The sequence below is a fragment of the Polypterus senegalus genome, chromosome 6, assembly GCF_016835505.1.
Source record: "Polypterus senegalus isolate Bchr_013 chromosome 6, ASM1683550v1, whole genome shotgun sequence".
NCBI lineage: Eukaryota > Metazoa > Chordata > Cladistia > Polypteriformes > Polypteridae > Polypterus > Polypterus senegalus.
The window spans coordinates 19,140,286-19,162,441 of NC_053159.1; the positions used below are offsets into that span (position 1 = coordinate 19,140,286).

Sequence of the window (22,156 nt, forward strand, 5' to 3'; positions counted from 1 at the left end):
TCTTTTATGAGTTTAAGGAAGGTTGTTGTTATTGTTTGTTATAATATTTCTTGAACTTCTGTAATATCAAAATTTCCCTATGAGGACAAATAAAGTTCTGTCTATCTACTGTATATAGCATATAGTGCCTTTCATATCTGTAAATCTATATGCTGTATAGTGCCTTTCATTTCTGTCATTCTATGAATTATACAGTATATTGTCTACCTCCTTCTCTCTCCCTATGGTTCTAGCCTTATTATATTATATTATATTATATTATATTATATTATATTATATTATATTATATTATCCATCCATTTTCCAACCCACTGAATCCGAACACAGGGTCACGGGGGTCTGCTAGAGCCAATCCCAGCCAACACAGGGCACAAGGCAGGAACCAATCCCGGGCAGGGTGCCAACCGACCGCATTATATTATATTATATTATATTATATTATATTATATTATATTATATTATATTATATTATATTATATTATATTATATTATATTATATTATATTATATCATAATGTTCTCAAATCCTCTTAATACAGATTCAGAGGACACTGGGGTCCATCCCAGCAGCAGGAAACTAGCAGCTCATCATAGATATATTCTATTCTATTCTATTCTATTCTATTCTATAGTGCCTTTCATATCTATCATCTATCTATTATATATGGCTCTTCTCTGTCTCTCTGTCTGCCTCATATTGTGTTATACATAACAGGGCGTTCTCAAATCCTCTTAGTGCAGAGTAACAGGACGCCATGGCACATCCCAGCAGCACTTGGTGTAAGGTGGCAAACTACCATTCTATCACAGACATATGATATATTATATTATATTATATTATATTATATTAACCATCCATTTTCCAAACCCGTTTATCCAGAGCAGGGTCGCGATGTCTACACTCCATTTTCTATTCACTGGTTCGGTGCAGGCAGATCTCCCGCTGGCAGCCCTGCCCTAAAAGCCGGCACCAGCCCAGGGTGGCACACTCATGGGTCTGTAAGTTTACTGTGTCAATCCTGTGACATGTACAGCTAAATTCTTCCTTGCACGTGCTAATCAGCACCCAAAGCTAATGCTGTGCATGGCGGATATTCGAAAGACCCGAGTGCCCGTGTCACGTTTGTCATACAGGTGGCGACTGAGCCGGAGGGCGGCAGCGTCAAAGCCGTGAATCGAGTTCTCCACCAGCTGATGAACTTTGTACTTTCCACTCCCTCCTGTGGGTTATGGTTTGCTTTGTGAGATATTAATAATAACCCCAGCATTACCGTATGACCCACAGATGAATTATTAAAGCAAACACAAATAAGTAAAACAGAAAATATCAAAGATGCACACACACAAGAAGTGCACATGAAAAGGAAATTCTTTGAGAAAGTCAAACGCAGCCTTATTCATTACTGGTTCATTAAATGGAGGACAGAATAATGTGCCCGTCTGCTAAGCCCACTTTCTCTATGACTATGTTGTGAGGTGCCAGTTCCTAACTCAGCACTGCTGGGCATCACACAAGAACCAGGTCACAAGAGGGTGCCCACCTACAGTACCACAGGGTACACTAACAGCAGCCTAACCACATGTTTGTGGAGTGTGGACGTTAATCCACATGAACACAGGGAGAGCACGCCAGCCCAACGCTGATGCCATCTTACTTAGGGAATGATCCAGAGTCTTAGTGTCGAAAATGTGGCGCCCACCCTCAGACAGCTGATTATGAGACAAGCATTTACAAAAAGTCACAGCCACAATGGCCACACTGGGGGTATTTGAACAGTCCACGTGGTCCTATTTTTGACGCGGATGGAGGGTGGTGTTACTTCCTTTTATTCTGTCGGGGGGGCCGGAACTGTCAAATTATGCTTTCCTGCTGCCAATTCTTTCCATTTGGTTAGTGGGGGGCAGGACAGAAAGGGGTAATTTCCTTTCCACATTTTGCCCTTCTTTCTTTCTTTTTGCTGATTTCAACTTCCTCTTTAAGGAAAAGCAATATTTATAAAAGGAATGCGCAACAACACCGAAACTGAGACGAGGAGGAAATGGAAAGCCAGCGGAGGGGCAGATAAAGGAGCAGATGGGCGTTTGTAGGGCCGCTTCTTCATTGTCAATCCCTGTGGACTTCACGCTGTAGATCTGCAAATCGGTGGAATTATTTATTAATCCAAAGAAACGTTCAAACCTGTGGCACCACAGCACGGAGGTTGGAGTCTGAGGGACGCGTTCATGTGCCGTTTTGGACTCAGCAGAGAGGACGAGTCTTCAGTGTCAAAGTGAAAGTACGTCTCAGCCAAGTGGTCTCCACAACTGACAAACTCAAAACACTAAAGCCTTCATTGCACAGGCATTCACTCATATGATGACACCAGATTTCAGCCCCGGGGTCCCACGTTGTGTTCTGCTCCACTTTCTCCCTAAGCCCACCCAGCCTTTTTATATCAAAATTACATTGAGGAACGAGTATATGAGCGGAGTTTGGGATTTCACGCACTGTGGCGCCTGCCCTGATCGAGGGTCTCAGAATCGTCACTCTGTCTGGGACACACCAGAGAGGAAGACCACATTGGTGTCACTCGCTGATTTGGGAGCTGTTTGGCTACGCTTGATATGTAAATACAAGCACCAGAGCAGGGACATGACACCCAGTACACCCCCTGCCACATTTGAGGACAAGTGACACCACCCCAAAATGACACTCTGGGCGGCGTTTGGTGTTTTCTGATACTAGTGCTAACGCTTTACCACAAATTAATAATAATATTTAAAGTAGTAGGAGAAGAAGATGAAGAAGAAGTAGAAGAAGAAGGTGATGAAGTATAAGAAGAAGAAAGAATAGAAGAAGATGAAGATGGAATAGAAGATGATGAAGAAGAAAGAATAGAAGAAGAAGCAAAAGATGAAGAAGGAGTAGAAGAAGAAGAAGAAGAAAGAGTAGAAGATGAAATAGAAGGAGGAGTAGAAGATGTAGAAGAAGAAGGAGAAGGAGCAGAAGATGGAGTAAAAGAAGAAGGGCATTGCGCTTTTAGTTGCCACTTCACAACCACATCAAGAATGACACTCTAATTATCACTAAGATGGGAAGACCAAGACACACACTGAATGACAGTGAAGCTCCATGTTTGCTTAACAATGAATGACCGACAGCCGCTCTTCCAGAAGAGTCACCTTCTCGCTGTTATGGCCACAGGAGACGCCTCGTAAAGTTACTGGACAAAGCCCTGGCTATCCATGCGCTGTTTCTGAGGTCGCGTTCTCTCTTCTATTGTAGTTTTCTCGATCATCTTTGAGTTGCGCGACACGTCCCTCTGCGTGATCTCTGTTTCTCTAACACCCTGGTAGTCTCTGCCTGCCTTTTTGAACCCTCCTGGGCTTGTAATGAGTAACATGAGTGCCCCATGGGGTTTGTGGAATGCAGAGCAATGCAGTGTTCTTGTATGATATTCGGCTGTCAATCATCCATCCAGCCCCGCCTATCCTCAGGGTAACACGCCAGTTACTGCAGTACAGTGTGCATCCCGTGACCATCAGTGCGTTCAGAGAGTGCTATCGCCTACAATTCCCACACCTGGTGCAGTGATCATCGTCTGTGTGCTGATTTGCACGAATGCACCTTGCCTTAACGTTACCTCACATGGAGTGGTGGAGAAATGGATGACTCCGCCTTTTACCTTGCAAGTCGTAACGACCGCTCAACGTTTGGTGCATAATTCGAGAAAACGGTTGTTTGCACCGCACACCAAAGCTGCATTTTCCCCCTGTAGCCAAACACTCATAAACGTTAACAGCACTTTCATTTCTGCTGACAACGCTTGGGTTCTTGGCGAAGATGGCGTGATCATGTCACGTTAAAGATTGGTTATAAATATCAGTCCATCTCTGTCAAACTGTTTGTTGTTGTCCAGACTTTCTCAGCCTGGACGCCATCTTCAAGGAGCTCCTAGTGAGTCAAGGCAGCTCATGAGCTCTCCTAAGTCCTGGTAAAGTTTCCTAAATTAGAAAAATTGATCAAGTGATGTTACGCCAACCCGTAGGAGAAGGACCACATTGGCATCACTCTGAGATGCCTGCCCCATTCTCCTAAATACGAGCCCAGATCTATAAGTTGAAGGTAAGCTATGGATATAGAAATACACTGACTGGATGTTGCGAGGTGCCAGATCCTAACTCAGCACTGCTGGGCATCACACAAGAACCAAGTCACGAGAGGGTGCCCACCTACAGTACCACAGCGTATATCACAGCCTACCCACATGTTTGAGGAGTGTGGACGTTAATCCACATGAACACAGGTAGAGCACGCCAGCCCAACGCTGATGCCATCTTACTTAGGGAATGATCCAGAGTCTTAGTGTTGAAAACATGGTGCCCACAGTGCCCACCCTCAGACAGCAGATTACGAGAAAAGCATTTACAAAAAGACACAGCTGCAATGGTCACGGCAGCTCGTGAGCTCTCCTAAGTCCTAGTAAAGTTTCCAAAATTAGGAAAATTGATCAAGTGCTGTTACACCAACCCATAGAAAAAGGACCACATTGGCATCACTCTGAGATGTCTGCCCCGCTCTCCTAAATATGAGCCCAGATCTACAAGGTGAAGGTAAGCTATGAATACAGAAACACACATGGGACTGGAAGCCATGAACCACAGCAGGATCTCTACTCCACCAAGTTTCGGAGGTCTACCATCTCATTCCTGACTTTCTGCTTTGCTCATGTCAAGCTTCACCCCCAAACATCTCCATACCAACTGGTTATACAGGACTACAGACGACGGAAAACATGCATTTGCACAGCTTAGTTCTTACCTTGGCAGCTGCTGTTCCCCATCTCAAAGCCCGGCTTGCACTGGCACTGGCCAATAGGCACCAGCCAATCCCCATCGGTGTTGCAGTGCATCTTGGGAGTGTCGCTGCTCACAGCGTTCTCCACGCAGGTGCCGCGGACCTCCGTCAGTGACTGCGAATCCATTCCAGCGACGGTCTCTGGAAAGACGGCCAAGTTGCGGATGGTGCCGGGACACATCTTGTAGTAGACACGCACGGAGAGCAGCGCAATGCAGCCCCCGATGTCCTGGAAGGCCAAGTAGAAGCCCTTTTTGGTCAGCGGCCACACCATGCGCATCTCCGTGTTGGGATGTTCTTCACCCTTGGTGGTGATGGCATCGGGGGCTATGGTGGCGACTTTGCGGAAGTGGCGCTTTTGAAAGTGCGTCCCATAATCCACATCCGATTCCATGTAGTAGAGGTTGAAGGTCTCCTTGCAGGACACCGAGCCACCCGGGAAAGAGTTGCAGTCTCGTACGATGAAGCGCATCTCGATGAAGATGCGAGAGGCGTCCTTGCGCTGGATGAAGTTGGTGCGCAGCCAGTTGTCTTGGTCCCCTTCTTGGACGTTGCAGACGGAGTAGATGTACATCATTGAGCCGTTGATCACGTTCTGAAGGAGGTCCCACTGAAACAGAAAAAGGAGCAAATTCATAAACATTCATCGATGAAGAAGAAGAAGAAGAAGAAGAAGAAGAAGAACAGTCCAAAATGCTACACTGAATTGTTGGTTTGCAAAAGAGCGGGCTCTTAAATAATTCAACAATGGACACAATGAATACAAATAATAATAATAATTAGTTACATTTGCTTAACATAGGGAGAGGGGAGCCACTAATATGCAGCACCCACCTGGATGATGTGACGGCAGCCATTTTGTGCCAGTATGCTCACCACACATTAGCTGTTAGGTGGTGAAGGAGTGGGAGACAGTTAGCCAATTAGAGACAGGGGATGAGTAGGGGGCCGGAATAACTAGGCCATGGTGGGCAATTTAGCCAGGACATCGAGAAACACCCTACTGTTGCTCAGGGGTCTTTAATGAATACAGAGAGTCAGGACCTCAGTTTTACGTCTCAGCCGAAGGACAGCAGTGCCAGTTTTACAGGACAGTGTCCCCCATAACTGCACTGGGACATTGGGTTCCACATACACACCACAGGGTTAAGCGCCCCCTGCTGCAACCTTCAATTTCCTCTTCCAGCAGCAACCCCAGCTTTTCCCAGCTGGTCTCCCATCCAACTGCTGGCCGGGCCTGAATGTGCTCAGCTGCAGGTGGGTGACCTCTTCGGAAGTGCAGGCGGCATGGCGCCAGGGCAGTACGGAGACCTCTGACAAGACAAACGAGTCACAAACCGAAGCTGCTCGACTGAGCACTTAGCATGAAAGGTCCAGATTGGGGTTAGGAATCTCGAGAGTCCCAAAACTGGCCACTAGGAGGGGGAATTCACTGCCAAACCCCAGCAAGTAATAAGAGCAAAAACATGGACATTATTGAAATGTGAAAGCTCCTTGGGAAAGAAAGGGGGTTTGACATCAACCCCCAAAAAAAACCTCTGGTGGACATTTCTGAGTCATTTTTGGACCTTTTTGTATTTTTTGCTGTGAATGACTCACAAAAATGTTTAAAGATTCTCTAGTGTGGAGAAACCAGAAGTGAGCAGCAGGAAAACAGAAAATAAAACTCCAGGTGGCGCTCTGGTCCAGACGTTTAGAACCAGAAGAGGAGAGCAGGACGATCCCACGTCACGCTCGCCTCTCGAGTGGTGTAGCCGGGTAAGGACAGGAAAATGGCGGACAATCTCACTCCGTTCTACAAAGCCCGACAGCTCCACCTCAGGGTCAGATCTGGATGAAGATTTCGTGCTTTCTGACTCCTCTGAAGCAGCCGTAACTATCATGGCTGTCTAGTCAAGTCGGTGGGCACCGTTCTGCTAAGATGGCCGACGGGTGGTTGTGTGTCCGAGCACTTTGGGTTTCACCGCCTGTCTCTGTATTGCAGGTTTCGAGTGTCTCACTCTCTCACTCTCACACACACACACTCACACACTCCATCTGTCTTTGTAACGTACGTGTGAACGAGTGGCCGTGAAATTCCTTCGAGTCCGTCCCTGTCGTGTCTCCACGAACTTGGTGTGAATTGACGGATGCACTTGCAGGTTCAGACATGTTTGCCCGCATTCCTCTGCCCTCCTGACGGTCGCCTGTGAAGACGCCACCCACCAAAGTGCGCGCCGGTGCTATGAGAGCAGACACATTCCACATGCTGACCCGATACTCCGTCTGCGGCCTGCTTCGACTTTTTCTCTTTTTTTATTTATTTATCGTGAGGGTCTTTAGGCTGTGGTCGGTCGGCTCGCTTTTACAAAACTCGGGTCAACTTTGATCCGTCTTTGCTTTCCCAATTCTCTGTTTACTTTCTTTTTCAATGGTTGCTTAAGATAAGGAGACTGCCAGTCATGTTTGTTGAAGTTCCATTATGGTGTTGGCTCCCTGCCCTTTATTTTATTTTTGTACTGTTTGCAAATTGCAGGATGACATCAGATCCGCGGTTCTCGACAGCTTCCTCCTTATTTGACCACTGGCTAACAGATTCATTGTCTTCATTGACTGGCTGTGGGTCGCCCTGTGGGTTTTGAACTTGTATCTTAATGGGGAAATGCCATCCAGCCGGGTGGGAGTCGCTAGCATGGACATCGGCCTCAATCGTCACGACACAATAACCTAAGGCTTCAAATACCCGTCCATCCATCTACTGAGCTGTCAGTCCAGTCCAGAGCCGTCCTGGTCCTTATCTCAGTAGGATCAACGTGGAAGAAGTTCAAAGAGTGGCTTGTTTGCTGATCATAACTGTGCAGCCTTCTTTATATACTCTTTACACAGCAGGGTTAGGATGTTTAATCATTTATATTCAAATGTTTGAGTGGTCAGTCAATTAGGCAATCACGGTACGCCATTATCTGTAATAACGATGACATGTCTATGGAGTTTAATTAGGACCAACACTAATTCTTTAGTGACTTTATAATCAACATCGGATAGAGAAATGGACAGCAAACAGTAACAGCTGTAGACGTGTTCTTTTATGGAACACTATGGGGTCTGAGCACAGGGTCAGCCATTGTACAGCACCCCCAGAGCAATGTTCACATTAAGGGCCTTCCTCAAGTGCCCACCGGAGTAGGATCCCTTCTGGAAGTAACAGGATTTGAACTGGCAACCCTTCAGATACCAGCGCAGATCCTTAGCCTCAGAGCCACCACTCCGCCATTGTCTGGCAAAAATACGAGACAGACTCGGAAACAGGAACCTGCTTTGCTGGGCCTGCAGCAGCGAACCTTCATAATTGATTAACTAACGAGAAAGGTGCCCTGACAAACCCGCTCGAGGAAATGGCGGCAGCCGGCAAGTGTGTTGCCTCACCTTTCTCGACTCCTGCACAATTCTCACGGTTTGACTGCTTCAAGGTGAGGCCTGATTTCAATGGGGAGTTTAAAGTCATGAATTGGGTAGACATAAGGCCAGCGAGAGGAATAAACGAGGATGTACGATATCTGTCATAATATAGTGCCTTTCACATCTCCAGTATCTGTCATTCTATCTATCTATTTATTTATCTGTCTCTCTGTTATATAATGCCTTTCACATCACTATATCTGTTATATAGTGCCTTTCACATTTATCTGTCATTCTATCTATCTATGTGTAATATAGTGCCTTTCACATCGCTCTATCTATTTATCTATCATATAGTGTCTTTTACATCGCTCTATCTATTTATCTATCTGTTATATAGTGCCTTTCACATCACTGTATCATTCTATCTATCTGTGTATACAGTTTAATCGCCTCTTGAGTCCCCGATGGCTCCACACACACACACGTGTACACACATTTTAGAAGTGAAGCACACATCGAGTTCCAAAGTAAAGGAAACGGCCATTTTTTTTTTTTTTACACAAATGGAGAGGCTGCGAGATGAAATAGAGACCCGGCGCAGAGGATGAGGGAGGAGTTGCTTCATCCTTTGCGCCCCACCAGGAAAGCGCGAGGTCAGACTCACAGCTGCTGCCCCCCACGCCCCCCACCAGTGCTGAGAGATGGACGTCAGCCTTACCCCCTTCTCGTATGGACTCGCTAGCCAGCCCAGCTCTCCTCTGGCGGCCTCCATGTCCAGCAGCACCTCTGCAAAAACAAAAAAGGGAGAACTTGTTAAGAATGTCTGACTGGTCGGACCTCATTCACCTCAGTCATCCCACCCTGCCGGGGGTCCCTAAGAGTATCCCTTCAGCTCCTGGTTATGCTGATTGTTTGCCCACAACTCCAGGTATGTATGTTTCAAAGTGCACTATGGAGCTGCTCAGTGGGCAGGGCACAGGGGGCACTCTGCCGAGGTATTCTTGACGACATCAGAAGAGGGTCTTTGTCTTCCAATCCAGATGCCATGCTTAGAGTAGCAGAGCAAACAGCTGGTGGCGTTCCATAATACATAATACAGCAGCACCCTTTATATTGCTTGGCAAAGGCCGCGGTGTAAACAGGCAATAAAACAGGGGTGGTCTGACACTAAGGCAGGCGTGTGCCAGGCAGCCAGGATTGAATCCCACTGTTACACAATTTCCTTAAGACTCGCCAACTGCTGCTATGGCCGCATGAGCTTTTCTGTGGTACGTTCTGAAAGGCCGATCTTCCCAAAGCTAACCTTTAACGCAAGAAAGGCAGTCCCTCCTTCCCTCGGCTCAAGGGGGCTTCTGCTGGCTTGCTAAGTGGGGCACTCTTTCAAAATATTATGGAGGGGGGGCTCCCCCTGACCAGGTGAAATGAAGCCAAGCCCAGTGAAAAAAGGCAGAATGAGACACCAGGCCATCAGAGGGCACAACAACACACTGGGTCGGTAGGGGGGCACCAAGTGGCCTTTAATAATAATTTTAGCTCATTTGAATATTCCGGCCATATTTACACTGTGACTGTGACACCTACAGGTGTGATTGAGGTGACACTTTATTTTATTGCCTCACTTCCTTCCCTCATTTGGCCTCTCTGTCCATGCAGGCTGCTTCTCCTTTCCTGTAAACAACATGTCCAGTCTTGCCCAAGCAGACCACCAAGAACCACCGACTGACACCCCCCACGTCCACCACCCCGCCGTCTTTTTTTTTTTTTAAGCTTCACGCCAGAAACATCTCCATGAGCCTTCAGCCCCAACACCACATAGAGAGCTTGTCACCCACGCAAACCTCGCCTGAATCATCTCAGGGTGAATTCTTTAACGCTTACGCGGACATGTCTCATTCTGAGTATAAAACAGTCAGGAGAACAGCAGAGATCTGACACCCGAGGGGAGACCATGGCGTCCATCAGGCCCCTTTGTTTAGCTGATAGCCAAACTGTCCCAACACCTCCTCTTGATTCTTCTTTAAGGTCGTTGAGGTTTCTGCATCACCTCCATGTCTCGGTAGTTTGCTCAGACTCCACACCACGCTTTGAGTAAAAGGGGGCTTCCTGCCATCGGTCCTTCAGCCGTCCCATCCAAGGCTGCTAGTAGCTTCTGACTCCTAAGATACTCCAGTGAACTGAGCAGCTCTAAGAACTGTGAAGGACTAGGGGGGCCATTGGAGGGGCAGAATATTAAGTCAGCTCAAAATTGGTGTGGATGTGTATGTGAGTGTGCCCAGCAATGGACGGGCATCCCAACCAGGCGTGTGTTTACCTTGAACCAAATAGTAATGGAACAGTCTTGGAATAATATTTAGATTTCATTTGTATAGCCCCCTTCTCTAAGATACATGCAGCTGGCTTATAGTGATGGACTTCTGGGCTCTCCTCCAGACACATCGGCTACCCCCAAAAATGTTCTGCTAGCGGGATAAGTGCCAGGCCCCCCACAAGAGTCGATAAGCAAGTCTGATAATATAATATAATATAATATAATAATGGCACAGTGCTGCAGTGGTGGCAATGCCGCCTTGCAAAAAGGAGAAAAGGGTTCACATGCCAGGTGTTCCCTTTGTCAGGTTTGCATATTCTCCCTGTGGGTTTCCTCCCACAACCCTAAGGCATTCAGGTGAGGTGAACTGGCAATGCTACATTGGTCTGTGATGTGTGTGTGTGTGTGTGTATCGCCCTGTGACGGACTGGCACTCTGTCTGGGGTTTGTTCCTACCTTGTGCCCTATGCTAGCTGGGTTAGGCTCCAGCATGAATTAAGAGAGTTGGAAACTAATATAATATAATATAATATAATATAATATAATATAATATAATATAATATACAGTATGAATTTCCCATTGGGGACAAAAACAGATAGATAGATAGGAAAGGCACTATATAACAGATAGAGAGATAGATAGAACTTTATATCTACTTATCTATTATATAGTGCCTTTCATATCAATCTATTTATCTATAATATAATATAACATAACATTAGGGTGGCATAGTGCTGCAGAGGTGGCAGTGCTGCCTTGTAACCAGGACACCAGGGTTCCCATCCCAGGCATTCCCTTATTGAGTTTCCTCCGGGTGCTCCAGTCTCCTGCCACCATCCAAAGACATGAAGGTCAGGTGGACTGGCAATGATACTGGCATGAGGGACGCATTAGGTGGCAGGATCCATGGGCAGTGCTTCCAGTATGGTCACCGACAGGGTCCCAAGTTCACTAAAGTGCACTACCCTCTCTTCTTCTTTTTCTACAGATCAACAGAAGGGAAACCCAGACCAACCAGCACGAGCTTCCGTCACCCTCTGTACAGACACAGAGGACATTGACAGACCTAGAAAACCCGAGCTCCGCGCGTGGCATTGCATGAGCCCCCTTAAAATGAGGAAGCCGTTGGTATTTCCCAGAGCTCTTGTCTTCTGTTCTTGGTTATTTCTGAAGCTCTAAATGAATGAAGCTTCTTTCTAAACCTTCAGAGACCCAAAAATGGCTTCCTTATGGCAAGAGCCACTTTGACACCCCATGAAGCATTTAAACTCTAAACAAATGAAATTGGTGTCACATTTAGCCGTGGTGGTACCCCTTGAAGAGCAAGTCCTCTTTTTAAAGTGCCTTTCATGCTCACACACTTCACAGGTACACACACCCCTGTCATGCCCGGGTGCTTCATCCTAGCCTGATGGCCTGGCATCGGCTCAGAACGAGTCAGCAGACCTGCAGGAGGTGCCACCAGTGCCGCTACCAGCAGCCTCTCTGCCTGCTCCGCTCTTAAGGTGTGCTTGGGGGGTCCAGCTCACATATTTCCTGTGAATGAGCTGCTGATTTTATCCACAGGAAGATGAGAATCCAACAAAACAAAAAGAAAGACGCAGACAATTCCATTTCTCACATCCTGTCAGGCAGCCTGGCCGCGACACAGCACTGTTAGTGGAGTGCGAGTCGACGGGACATCACAGCAACGTGCGGGATATGCAGGACCACAAATCTCATTACAATTAAAAAGGAACCTGAAATAAACATTTGAATAAGAGGGGCACTAACAACGGGTAGCAGGCCGGTCAGCATGGCCACCTCACGGCTCCAGAACTGGAGGCTCATTGCCGGCGTTGGGTTTCCTCCTGGCACTTTGGTGTTCCTCCCACGTCCCCGAGATGCCTGTGTGTGTCAGATTAGCCATTGACTCTGAAGGCCATGTCACATTTTCCATCATAATCATAGCAGGTCAAGACCCGGTCGTGTAACATGACAGGCCCAGCCATTCGCTCCAAACGTGTTTGGTGTTGTCCTTAGTCATTGTGTGAATGAAAGGTGACAGTCAATGCAGTGACAAGGAACACGGACGTCACAAACTGATGAGACGTTCGTCTGTCTGATATCTCGTGTTTTATGTAAAAGAGACTGCGGCTGAGCCCACCATAGCTGTTAACCCTTCGTACAGCGCCGGCTCCATCAGGCCGCATATTATTGGCTGTCAGAAGAAGGGACGAGTGTGAGTGTTGGTGGCAGGCAGGCCATCACGCTGTCACTAAATGTCACCTCTTCACTCATTTAAATTGACCTGGCCTGGTAACAAGTTCAGCAAGTCTGACGGAGGTCCCACAATGTGACATGGGCTTAAGCTGGCCCAGTGTGACCATAGGAGTGCCAGTGCCTTGTACCCACACTCCTCTTGGCAGAGGAGCCACCAGCTGTATCCGATCTAGATGTTCGCCCCCCCTTTGCTTTCCTTCAGGGACCCCAGCCAAAGGTGTCTACGTCTGATCACGCGTCACCTCGAAACTGACCTGGCGTGCGTCTGATTGCGGATGACCCGTCCTGCCCACTAATTTGACTCCTGATTTTGTACTTAAAACAATATGCCCCCTCACCACCCCCCACCGCCCAACAATGACAGGTTTTTTTTGGATACCATGTCGTTTGTAGTGATGGGCAGCACAAGGAGTTTTAGTGAAGAACAGAGATAACAATGGTGACCAATGCTGGACGACGACAACAACTGGCAAGTCACATAATCCACAGGTCACGCCACCCAGCTGTATGCTCACGATGTCCCCAAACACACACACACGTATTTTAATAATTGTTAAATTAACAACTTCTGAGAATGGAATGCGCTCAGACGCCAATGAGCATTTGAACTGCAGACCCCTCACTCGACGTTCCATTCACATCCGCAGCGGGGTCACTTAGTGCCACCGGTGAATTGGCCTTCTGCTACAAACTGCAACATGGCACATCCTCAACAGACATTTGTAACCGTTTTTATACTTTTGGATTGTACAGGCCTGACTCCTGGGGGGGTCTTTAGCTGTATTCAGGGCCAGTGCCACCCTTAAGGTGAATTAGGCGTTCGCTTATGGCAGCCACACGGGTTAGCTACCGAACAGTCGGTTGGCACACTAATACAATGTGTAAAATAACCTGGCACTGCCGTAATCAAATATCAAGCCCCCCAATTTTTTGGGACCCCAACACTCTATTTCAGGCCTGCCACTCTGGTGTGGAGTTCAGTCTGAGGTGTTAGGACATCAAACAAGAGACACGTCACAAGCCGTCACATTCAGGGGTGTCCATTTCTACAGCGCCCACTAACACCATTGTATAACAGTGGGGGTGGACGGGTGGGCGTTTTGGGACGTGCCTTGACAGGTCGACGTACAGAGAAACATAACTCGAGGTGAGTGGTGTTGACGTGAGGGGCTTTAAAAGGAAGGGTCGCAGTGATCACCGCCCGCTTTAAACGCGCAGATTTACTGTGTTTAGGATACGGGGTCTTGGGACGGAGTAGGGAGGGATTACGACCTTTAGGGGTCCTCAGAAGATTTTGGTGCCCCCATATATACCTAATTCAACAATAATAAAAAATAATTTTTCAAAATGAAACCAAACTTATTGCAAGATGGAAAGTGATGTTTGTTGCTGTATACTTCCACTCTCTTTACATAGGAAAAGTTTTCTCTTACTTGTTCTGACGGCAAAGTCTTTGAGCAGACCCTCAAAACTAACCTTACGTAACAAGTCAGCTTCTGTACTTAGTTGAGATCTGGCATCCCGCCTGCCTAGTTACGGAGTCGATTTGTTGGGTATTTTTCATATTCATCTTCTGAGAACAAGTGCACTTGGCTGAGCAGTCTGCGACCATTAAGGTTAAAAAGACACGAAAGCAAATGTGTACATTTAGAAAGGCACACTCGACATTGTCTCCTGCGATTATTTTATAAAGTTCAGCGTTAAGGAACGAAGAAGAGGACGGTCACGTGAGCCTCGGTGCCCGTGCGCCACTTTCTAATCTCGTTGTATTCCCGATATTAATATTTATCATTAACCTCTACTATTACTCCTTTATTTATTATTGTATATATCTATAGATTTACTGTTTTCGAGATTTTAGGATGGGGAGGGGGATTAACCTGTCTAATCTGTCAAAAGATTTTGGTGCCCCCATATATACCTAATTCAACAATAATAAACCGTAAAATAAAAACTAAAAAAATAATCTTCTTCTATAATACTCTACCGTGGCTGTTCGTTTGTCTGTCCAGGATTTTAAATCACCCGTAGCTCACAAACCGTTTGAACTATTGACCTGAAACTTGGTACACATATACTACGTGACGTCTACTATCCGCTTTCGGGGTGATGACGGACCTCCAAGGTTATTCCTCTTTTTTATTTTTATTTTATTGTAGAAACAAATCTCGGCAGCGCAGCAGGGCGGCCATGTGGCGCATGCGTACGGGCGCCGTTCTCGTCCCTACCACCCTCGCCGGCACTTCCTCTACCTCTTCATATCTTAAATCGTTGGGTTTAAACACGTCAGTGAAAAATTAAAGAACACGTACTAAGTGATTGAAACACAAACACTGACTTAATTAACTTTAACGCGAAAAGATGCCGACGGAAGAAGAGAAGCAGCGGGCCGCTAGGGTGGAGAAAAGCAGAGCTGCCCAGGAAACAGCAAGCGCATCAACCTCTCAGCAAACAAATGATAAACGCACAGACAAAGAGGATGAAAAGTAGGAATGCTCAAGTCAAATGTATTCCGTGCAGTGCGCCGTTACTGGTATATATATATATATATATATATATATATATATATATATATATATATATATATATATATATTTCCCATTTAATGTGAATGGGGTCACTTTTCTGCACCACTTGCAGTTTCGCACTGTAAGGCCCCTAAAAGCCGGCAATGGAGCATTTCTGTGGTGCCCCCCAACCACCCCCTTCTCTCGATGCCCTAAGCACGTGCTTATTTTGCATAATGGTTAATCCTGCGCTGCATGAGTCGGGGTCTGCATTGCCTTAACTGGGAACTTTAATGTGCCCCTGTCGTGTGCCCGAGTGTGTTCGCTATCGACTGGCATCCCATTCAGGTCTGACGGAGTACAAATGGGTTCGGGAGAAAAAAAAAAAGAAGAGCTGGAAATATTTTGCTCATGCGGGACGTTAATTTCGAATAATCACGCGCCGGTAATCTGGTTCACTTCCTATAGCCTCCTTCACATTAAAATGCAATGCTCAGTCTAGTGAGACCACGCGAGGCAATTCCTACTCGGTCAGAAACTCCCGTTAGGTTCAGACGCGAAGCGGACTGTGCAGACAGGTGGGATCGGACTGGGCAGGATGGGGGGCTATTCCACTGGGGTCCGATTAAGAGCCGACAGTCCACCCGCCGGACCTCGAGGGGCTCCAGTTATAAGGCGGTGTGCGCAAACTCGAACAGCGCAGGACCAGCGGCAGACCCCCTAACATAAAAAAATAAAAAAAGGGCTAAGAATGCACCTGATTGAAAAAAAAGGTGAATCTCTATTATACTGCGCTTAAACACAGCTGGTAACATCTGATACGCGCAATTTAATCGATTCAAATAATCGCTCGTGTCGACAGCATTGCAACTCGAAACGTACACGAGGCTTCTTGTATCCCGCTAATAATAAAGGTGGCAGGGTGACTCTTCAGAGCGATGCCATAGGGGAACCAACCACTCGAAGGTTCCAGAAAAAGCCATTATTTATTTATATGCGTAACCGGATATATAAAAAGACACGAATGGACGCTAAAAGACTGGTGAAATCCCAAACGTCAGGTCTTGTTGATCGGTTACATTCTGACTACTGAAGGTTTCTGTTTCATCCACGTATAAGGAACCTCTTCAAACCTTAAAGAGCCGACTTTTAATGCAAAGAAGCCTTCAGAATGAGATGGTTATTTGGCCAACTATGGAACGGGCATGTCAAGTGCCGTTTAAGGACCAGCGGAATAACATTCACGGGATACAGAAAATAAATGGGGCTCTTCAGAGTGGTGCCATTTGGGAGACATGTTTTACTCCCAAAAGAATCCCCCATCTGAAGTTTCCAGAAAGATCCATCATTTATTTAGAGACGTAACGGTCTGTTAGTATCAGCCTACTGTCCATTCAGGACCTTGAAAGTTAGGAGACCTGGGTTCGCTTCCCGGGTCCTCCCTGCGTGGAGTTTGCATGTTCTCCCCGTGTCTGCGTGGGTTTCCTCCCACAATCCAAAGACATGCAGGTTGGGTGGATTGGCTATTCTAAAATTGGCCCTAGTGTGTGCTTGGTGTGTTTGTGTGTGTCCTGCCCAGGATTGGATCCTGCCTTGTGCCCTGTGTTGGCTGGGATTGGCTCCGGCAGACCCCCGTGACCCTGTATTTGGATTCAGCGGGTTAGAAAATGGATGGATGGATAATAATAATAATAATAATAATAATAATAATAATAAGCAAATAATAATAATAGACAATGTTAGTCTGATGTAACACAGATGGACAAATCGAAGGAAACTAACTACATGATGTTTTTGAAACTTTTACAACGCGTCATGGTGCGGAATAGCTATAAACTGCGAACGGCAGTTTTATTAGGCCCATGTTTCCATTCATAAACCCTCTACAATTTAACAGGAAGAGTATAATTGGAACTTTTACTTTACAGTGCGACATGTTAGCCCTGTTAAGTAAAAAAATAATATTTTCAACATCTTGAGCTGCTTTCTGAATGCTGATGGGAATATTAAATCTTTAAAGCGTCAAAAACAGAGCGAATGGATAGATAGATATGAAAGGCACTATAAGATAGATAGATAGATAGATAGATAGATAGATAGATATGAAAGGCACTATATAATAGATAGATAGATAGATATGAAAGGCACTATAGATAGATAGATAGATAGATAGATATGAAAGGCACTATATAATCGATAGATAGATAGATAGATAGATAGATAGATAGATAGATAGATAGATAGATAGATAGATAGAGGGAAATGCAGTATAGGACATAAAAAGCCACATATAGGACTTCGCGCATCTCATTTTTACATTTTTTATCGTAATAATTATAGGCCGACTTTGAACATGTAAGACACAATTATTTTTATTTCTTTTGTTTTTCCACTTGTAGCATCGGCAGGCGAAGTGTCCTGCAGCTCAGGGTAACATTGTGACAATTTGAACCGACAACTTCCAGGTTTGAAGTCCAAAGCTCTGACCACCACGCCACACTTTACAAAGTCATCAGCTAAATAATAAGTAATGCGAGTGACTGTATATAGGAATCTATCACCGCCGGCACGCCCCAGAGTGTCTCTGTATACCTTAAACTGAGACTCCGTTGTTCAAAACCCAACTCATTTTGCGGATATGCTCAAATGCTAATACAGTACAAACTTCTCTCCCTCTTTAAACTTAAACGCTTGATCAGCGCGGTTCAGGTGGCAGGCCTGGACGCCCATGTCGCTCGCTGTTCATTCCCATCACAAGTGGCCCCAGGACAGTAACCGTCTCTGGTGGGGTCGCATGGCTCCCTCGAGCAAATCACCCACATTCACTCACGCCGTGTCAAGTTCACGCGGTCAGTTAATCCACGAATCTGTCTCTGCGTGGTAGGGAATTGTCGCTAAGAATAAAACACTACAAATAAATATCTACAATGAAATCGTCCCTTTAGGAAAACGAGCATTGATCCAAGAAATCTGATCTGCCGACGATCCCATAATTGATTTCTAAAGAACAGTTTCCTGGGGGACTGCAGGCTGTGACTCAGCAGACTTTAATCACAATACTTTAACACACCCTGTCAATATACATCAATGATTCCGAGCTATGTTAACTATTCCAAACATTCCGCAAGTGACAACAAAATCAAAAAAACTGAGGTTAAGATGCCATATTGACACACTTTTGGGTTAAATCCCCCGTCGGATATTTACAGGGACTGACACATAGAAAATCCAATATGAATGTACAGCACTTCAATAAAACTGCCACTTCTTATCGTTATAACCTTCCATTTATAATCCACGCGTCACTGACACAACATGAATGGGAAACGGCACCCCACCCACATCCCACGTCTACACACAGACAAACTTGGTGCGACGTTCACCGTAGCGATCGCTGTCACCAGGACCACAAAGCTGCCACCACCCGGCACACTCGGGCGACATGCACTTCCTTTCAGTCGGGTTCACTCCAGTAAGGGTTAAGGTGAATCACTTTTTATACCTGCAGGCTTATGAAAATCTCCCACGCAACACCTTGCCTTTCATCTGCAGCGTCTCCGTGTACAATTCGCCACTGTACTAACCCGATTTCTCAGTTTCCCACGCTATAATTAATCTGCACTTATTAGACCAGCCTTGAGAATTACAGAGCGAGGCTGTCCGGTTGTGGAATCCATGCCTTTCCTCTCTCAAAAGTGGAATTTGTTGTACTTCTGATGGGGCAGATCCGTTTAAGAGAGATCACATTAAAGAGTCACTTGTGCATGCCACCGACTCGTGCGCCATGACCTCCCCCAGCAAAACTCGGCTTTTAGCAGGAAAAACGGTCAGCCATTACTTTGATTTTTTTTTTCAGGAAAGAGCGTAAAAAAGACACTTGTAAATTTTCGTCCTCGACTATGAACAGCAAATCTGCGAGATCGTCATTCGAAGAGTTTCTCAAAGAGGAAATTTGCCCAAATGCGTCAGTCCAAGCCATGCGCTTCGGCCACTAGTACACTTTCAATCCCAGTCCCCGACTCAAAAGCAAACAAATCGGCTTTAAATTATAAATATTAAAAAAAAAAACGGATGACTTACCTTCTTTTGCCTGGTGGCTAATAAATACATAGTTAATAAATACAGTAAAAAATAAAATCCTTCTGTTTGCTCTGATATCCATTTTTTAATCCTTTTTCGCTTCCCGGCCGCGCCACACGTAACAGACCTGCTAACTAAAAGTTTTCTTCAACTGAGCTCCCCATTCATGGGACGGGCGCGACATTAAGCCCCGCCCCAAGCCCCGGCTTACCCTATATGGTGCTGCACTGGGCGGAGGAGCAATGTGGGTGTGCCCAACGTTAGTCTTGAGCCCGAGGAGAAAAAGATGAAAGGAAAGGTAAAGGAGGACGTTTGCCAAAAGAGGTTTACACTCCTTCACACTGCGCCTTTCAGATGAAAACATTTGCATTTATTTGACAGACTACTTCAATCCAAAGCGAGCCACAAATCACACGTGAATGAAGAAATGCCAGCCATACAAGTGCAAACTAAGTCAAAACATCAATCACGATTAAGTACGACTTAAGAAGTTGGCTCGCGTGCTGCGGAATGCTAGGAAAATGTAGTTTATATAGCGCCTCCCTGCAGTGCTCAACATCTCAGCGCACAATCACATAGAAAAAGAACTGGAGCGTTGGTGGGACTCTCACCGTAAATCAGAAATGGGACTGAACTGGAAAAGTTGCCTTTACTGGTCATTTTAGGCTGACCTTTGTAATAAAACTATATTCGTAGGTCTCGTCCCGCGATCCACAGACTCAGCTGTTCCCAGTCAAAGTAGAATCCATAAAATCTGTAAATATTAAGCCAAATCCATGCAATTCAAGTCGACTGTATCCACGAACTATACGTACAATAAAAGAAATAAAACAAGCGTGAGAAGTGTAGAATTAAGGCGAATTTTGAGAAAAGTGTTGTATGTGTGTGTGCTAGACCATCAATTGTGTTGTCTGTTAGGCTTTCTCTGAATTTATTGTCTTAATCTTTATTAGTTTTTTGGTTTGTACTATGCTATATACTACCTGCCGTTCTTTCTTATATTCTTATGTAAGTGCCTTGAGCATGGGAAAGGCGCTATATAAATAAAATTTATTATCATTACTATTAAAACTATATTAAAAATGCAAAATAAAAGTTAAATGTCTGTAATACGGAAATAAAAATATATAGCCGTGCAGTGCCGATGGAACGGCACTATGTCAGCCTACGGTCACTTCTATTGTCTGATTATTTGTTTAATACATGTTGCATGTTCATATCCTTCCATAATTATTTTTATTAAATTCGTGTGTATGTTTAGTGGTATATATTGATACTGATATTGCCCTGTCTGCTGTGTCGTGATATTGTCACTTTTTTTTTTTAAGTTGTCGCACCAGTGGGACTATTGACACATACTTTGTTGTAAAATATGAAATTGAATTGAAGTAGAAATAAAATTGGATTTTAAAGAAAAAATACATATAATTATTATATTGTCAGTTTAACAAACCGAGTACCGAAGTCATCTGTTTTTACGGCGCCTTTCCGCTGCCAAGCCAACTGCGGCTAATTACAGTTTATGACGAGCGCGTCCTCCTGCTGTCTGTCAGGAACGCAAAGTCTAACAAGAGAAGTCCGACATGTCACATTTAAATAACGTCTCATTTGCTCCGTGCCGGGCTTACCAAAGCACGAAGTTGCCGAAAGATTTCGAGAAACGACAGCGCGACGCGTGTACGGAAAAGTTCAGAAACTCAGACGCCCCTGCAGATGAACCCAACTCGGGGCTCGCTGTACTGGAGACGAAGTGGTACCAGCGCTTCGCAAGGACAAATACTACTCTATTTCATTTTTAATTCTTAACATTATGTTGACGATTCTAAGCTGGACCAGTATGAGGTGTGTGTGTGTGTGCACCCTGCCATGGTCTGGTACCCCGTCCATGCGGCGACGCCCGCTCTCTAACGGTTCTGTATTGGCTTTTTACTATACGGGTTGTGTGGTTACACCGTCCAACAATTCTTTGACAAAGAACCATTTCTCCCTGAGGGTCTCTTTGTATGTTAAAGTGGTCCTTTGGGCTCTGAAGGGGTTCGTATGTGTTCCCATGGTCATTTCTATCTATCTATCTATCTATCTATCTATCTATCTATCTATCTATCTATCTATCTAAACAGGCATCTTTAATATATAATAGGCGACCTATGGCAGGATACGAACAGATCAAAAAAAACTGAGCTTAGCCAGTGTGATTACATGGAGCAAAGGTCCTTTAATAATTAGGAAGCCATAGTTAATCAATCATTTATCCACCACTCTATTCATTTTCGAACCCGCTTAAGGTGTCTTGGGGATGATGGAACCTCTCCTAGCAAGCACTGGGCCCAAAGTAGGAACAATCCAGGGCGCCAGACCTTCACAAGACGGGGACACGCACACGCACACGCACACGCACACACACACACACACACACATACAGTCTCCCACAATTATCAGCTCAAATACACATAACTGGCATATCATGGGGACTGCGCACCTCTAAGAAGCCCATATGGCTGCTTATGGAGGCTGTTACGATCTAACGGGTATAGAACCTTCATATGGACTGTTCTTTTCGGAGCCATTGACTCTCTCTGATTAAGTGCACTTATTCTATTTTTAAGATTGTATCTCCGTTATCTTATTACATTACTGGCGAGCTCAACTGGGCCAGTCTGAGGGGCGCCTGTGTACCCCTTGGAGGTCTGGCACCCCGTCCATACAGCGCCCAGTTCTGTCTCGGTCGACTCTGAAGTTGAAAAATCGAAATGTTGTCCCTGTTGTTGTACACGTAGAGTA

At 45.5% G+C, this 22,156-nt stretch overlaps 1 protein-coding gene across 1 annotated transcript in view; it reads right to left on the reverse strand.

Moving 5' to 3' along the window:
- epha2b (eph receptor A2 b) overlaps positions 1 to 19,514 on the reverse strand; it is a 73,308-nt gene extending 53,794 nt beyond the window's left edge. The window contains exons 1-3 of the mRNA XM_039755482.1: positions 19,376 to 19,514; positions 8,936 to 9,003; positions 4,801 to 5,446 (exon numbers count right to left, since the gene is read on the reverse strand). Of these exons, the coding sequence (XP_039611416.1) occupies positions 4,801 to 5,446; positions 8,936 to 9,003; positions 19,376 to 19,457 (796 nt within the window). The 5' untranslated portion in view covers positions 19,458 to 19,514. The remainder of the gene's footprint in view (positions 1 to 4,800; positions 5,447 to 8,935; positions 9,004 to 19,375) is intronic.
- Positions 19,515 to 22,156: the final 2,642 nt, after the last annotated feature.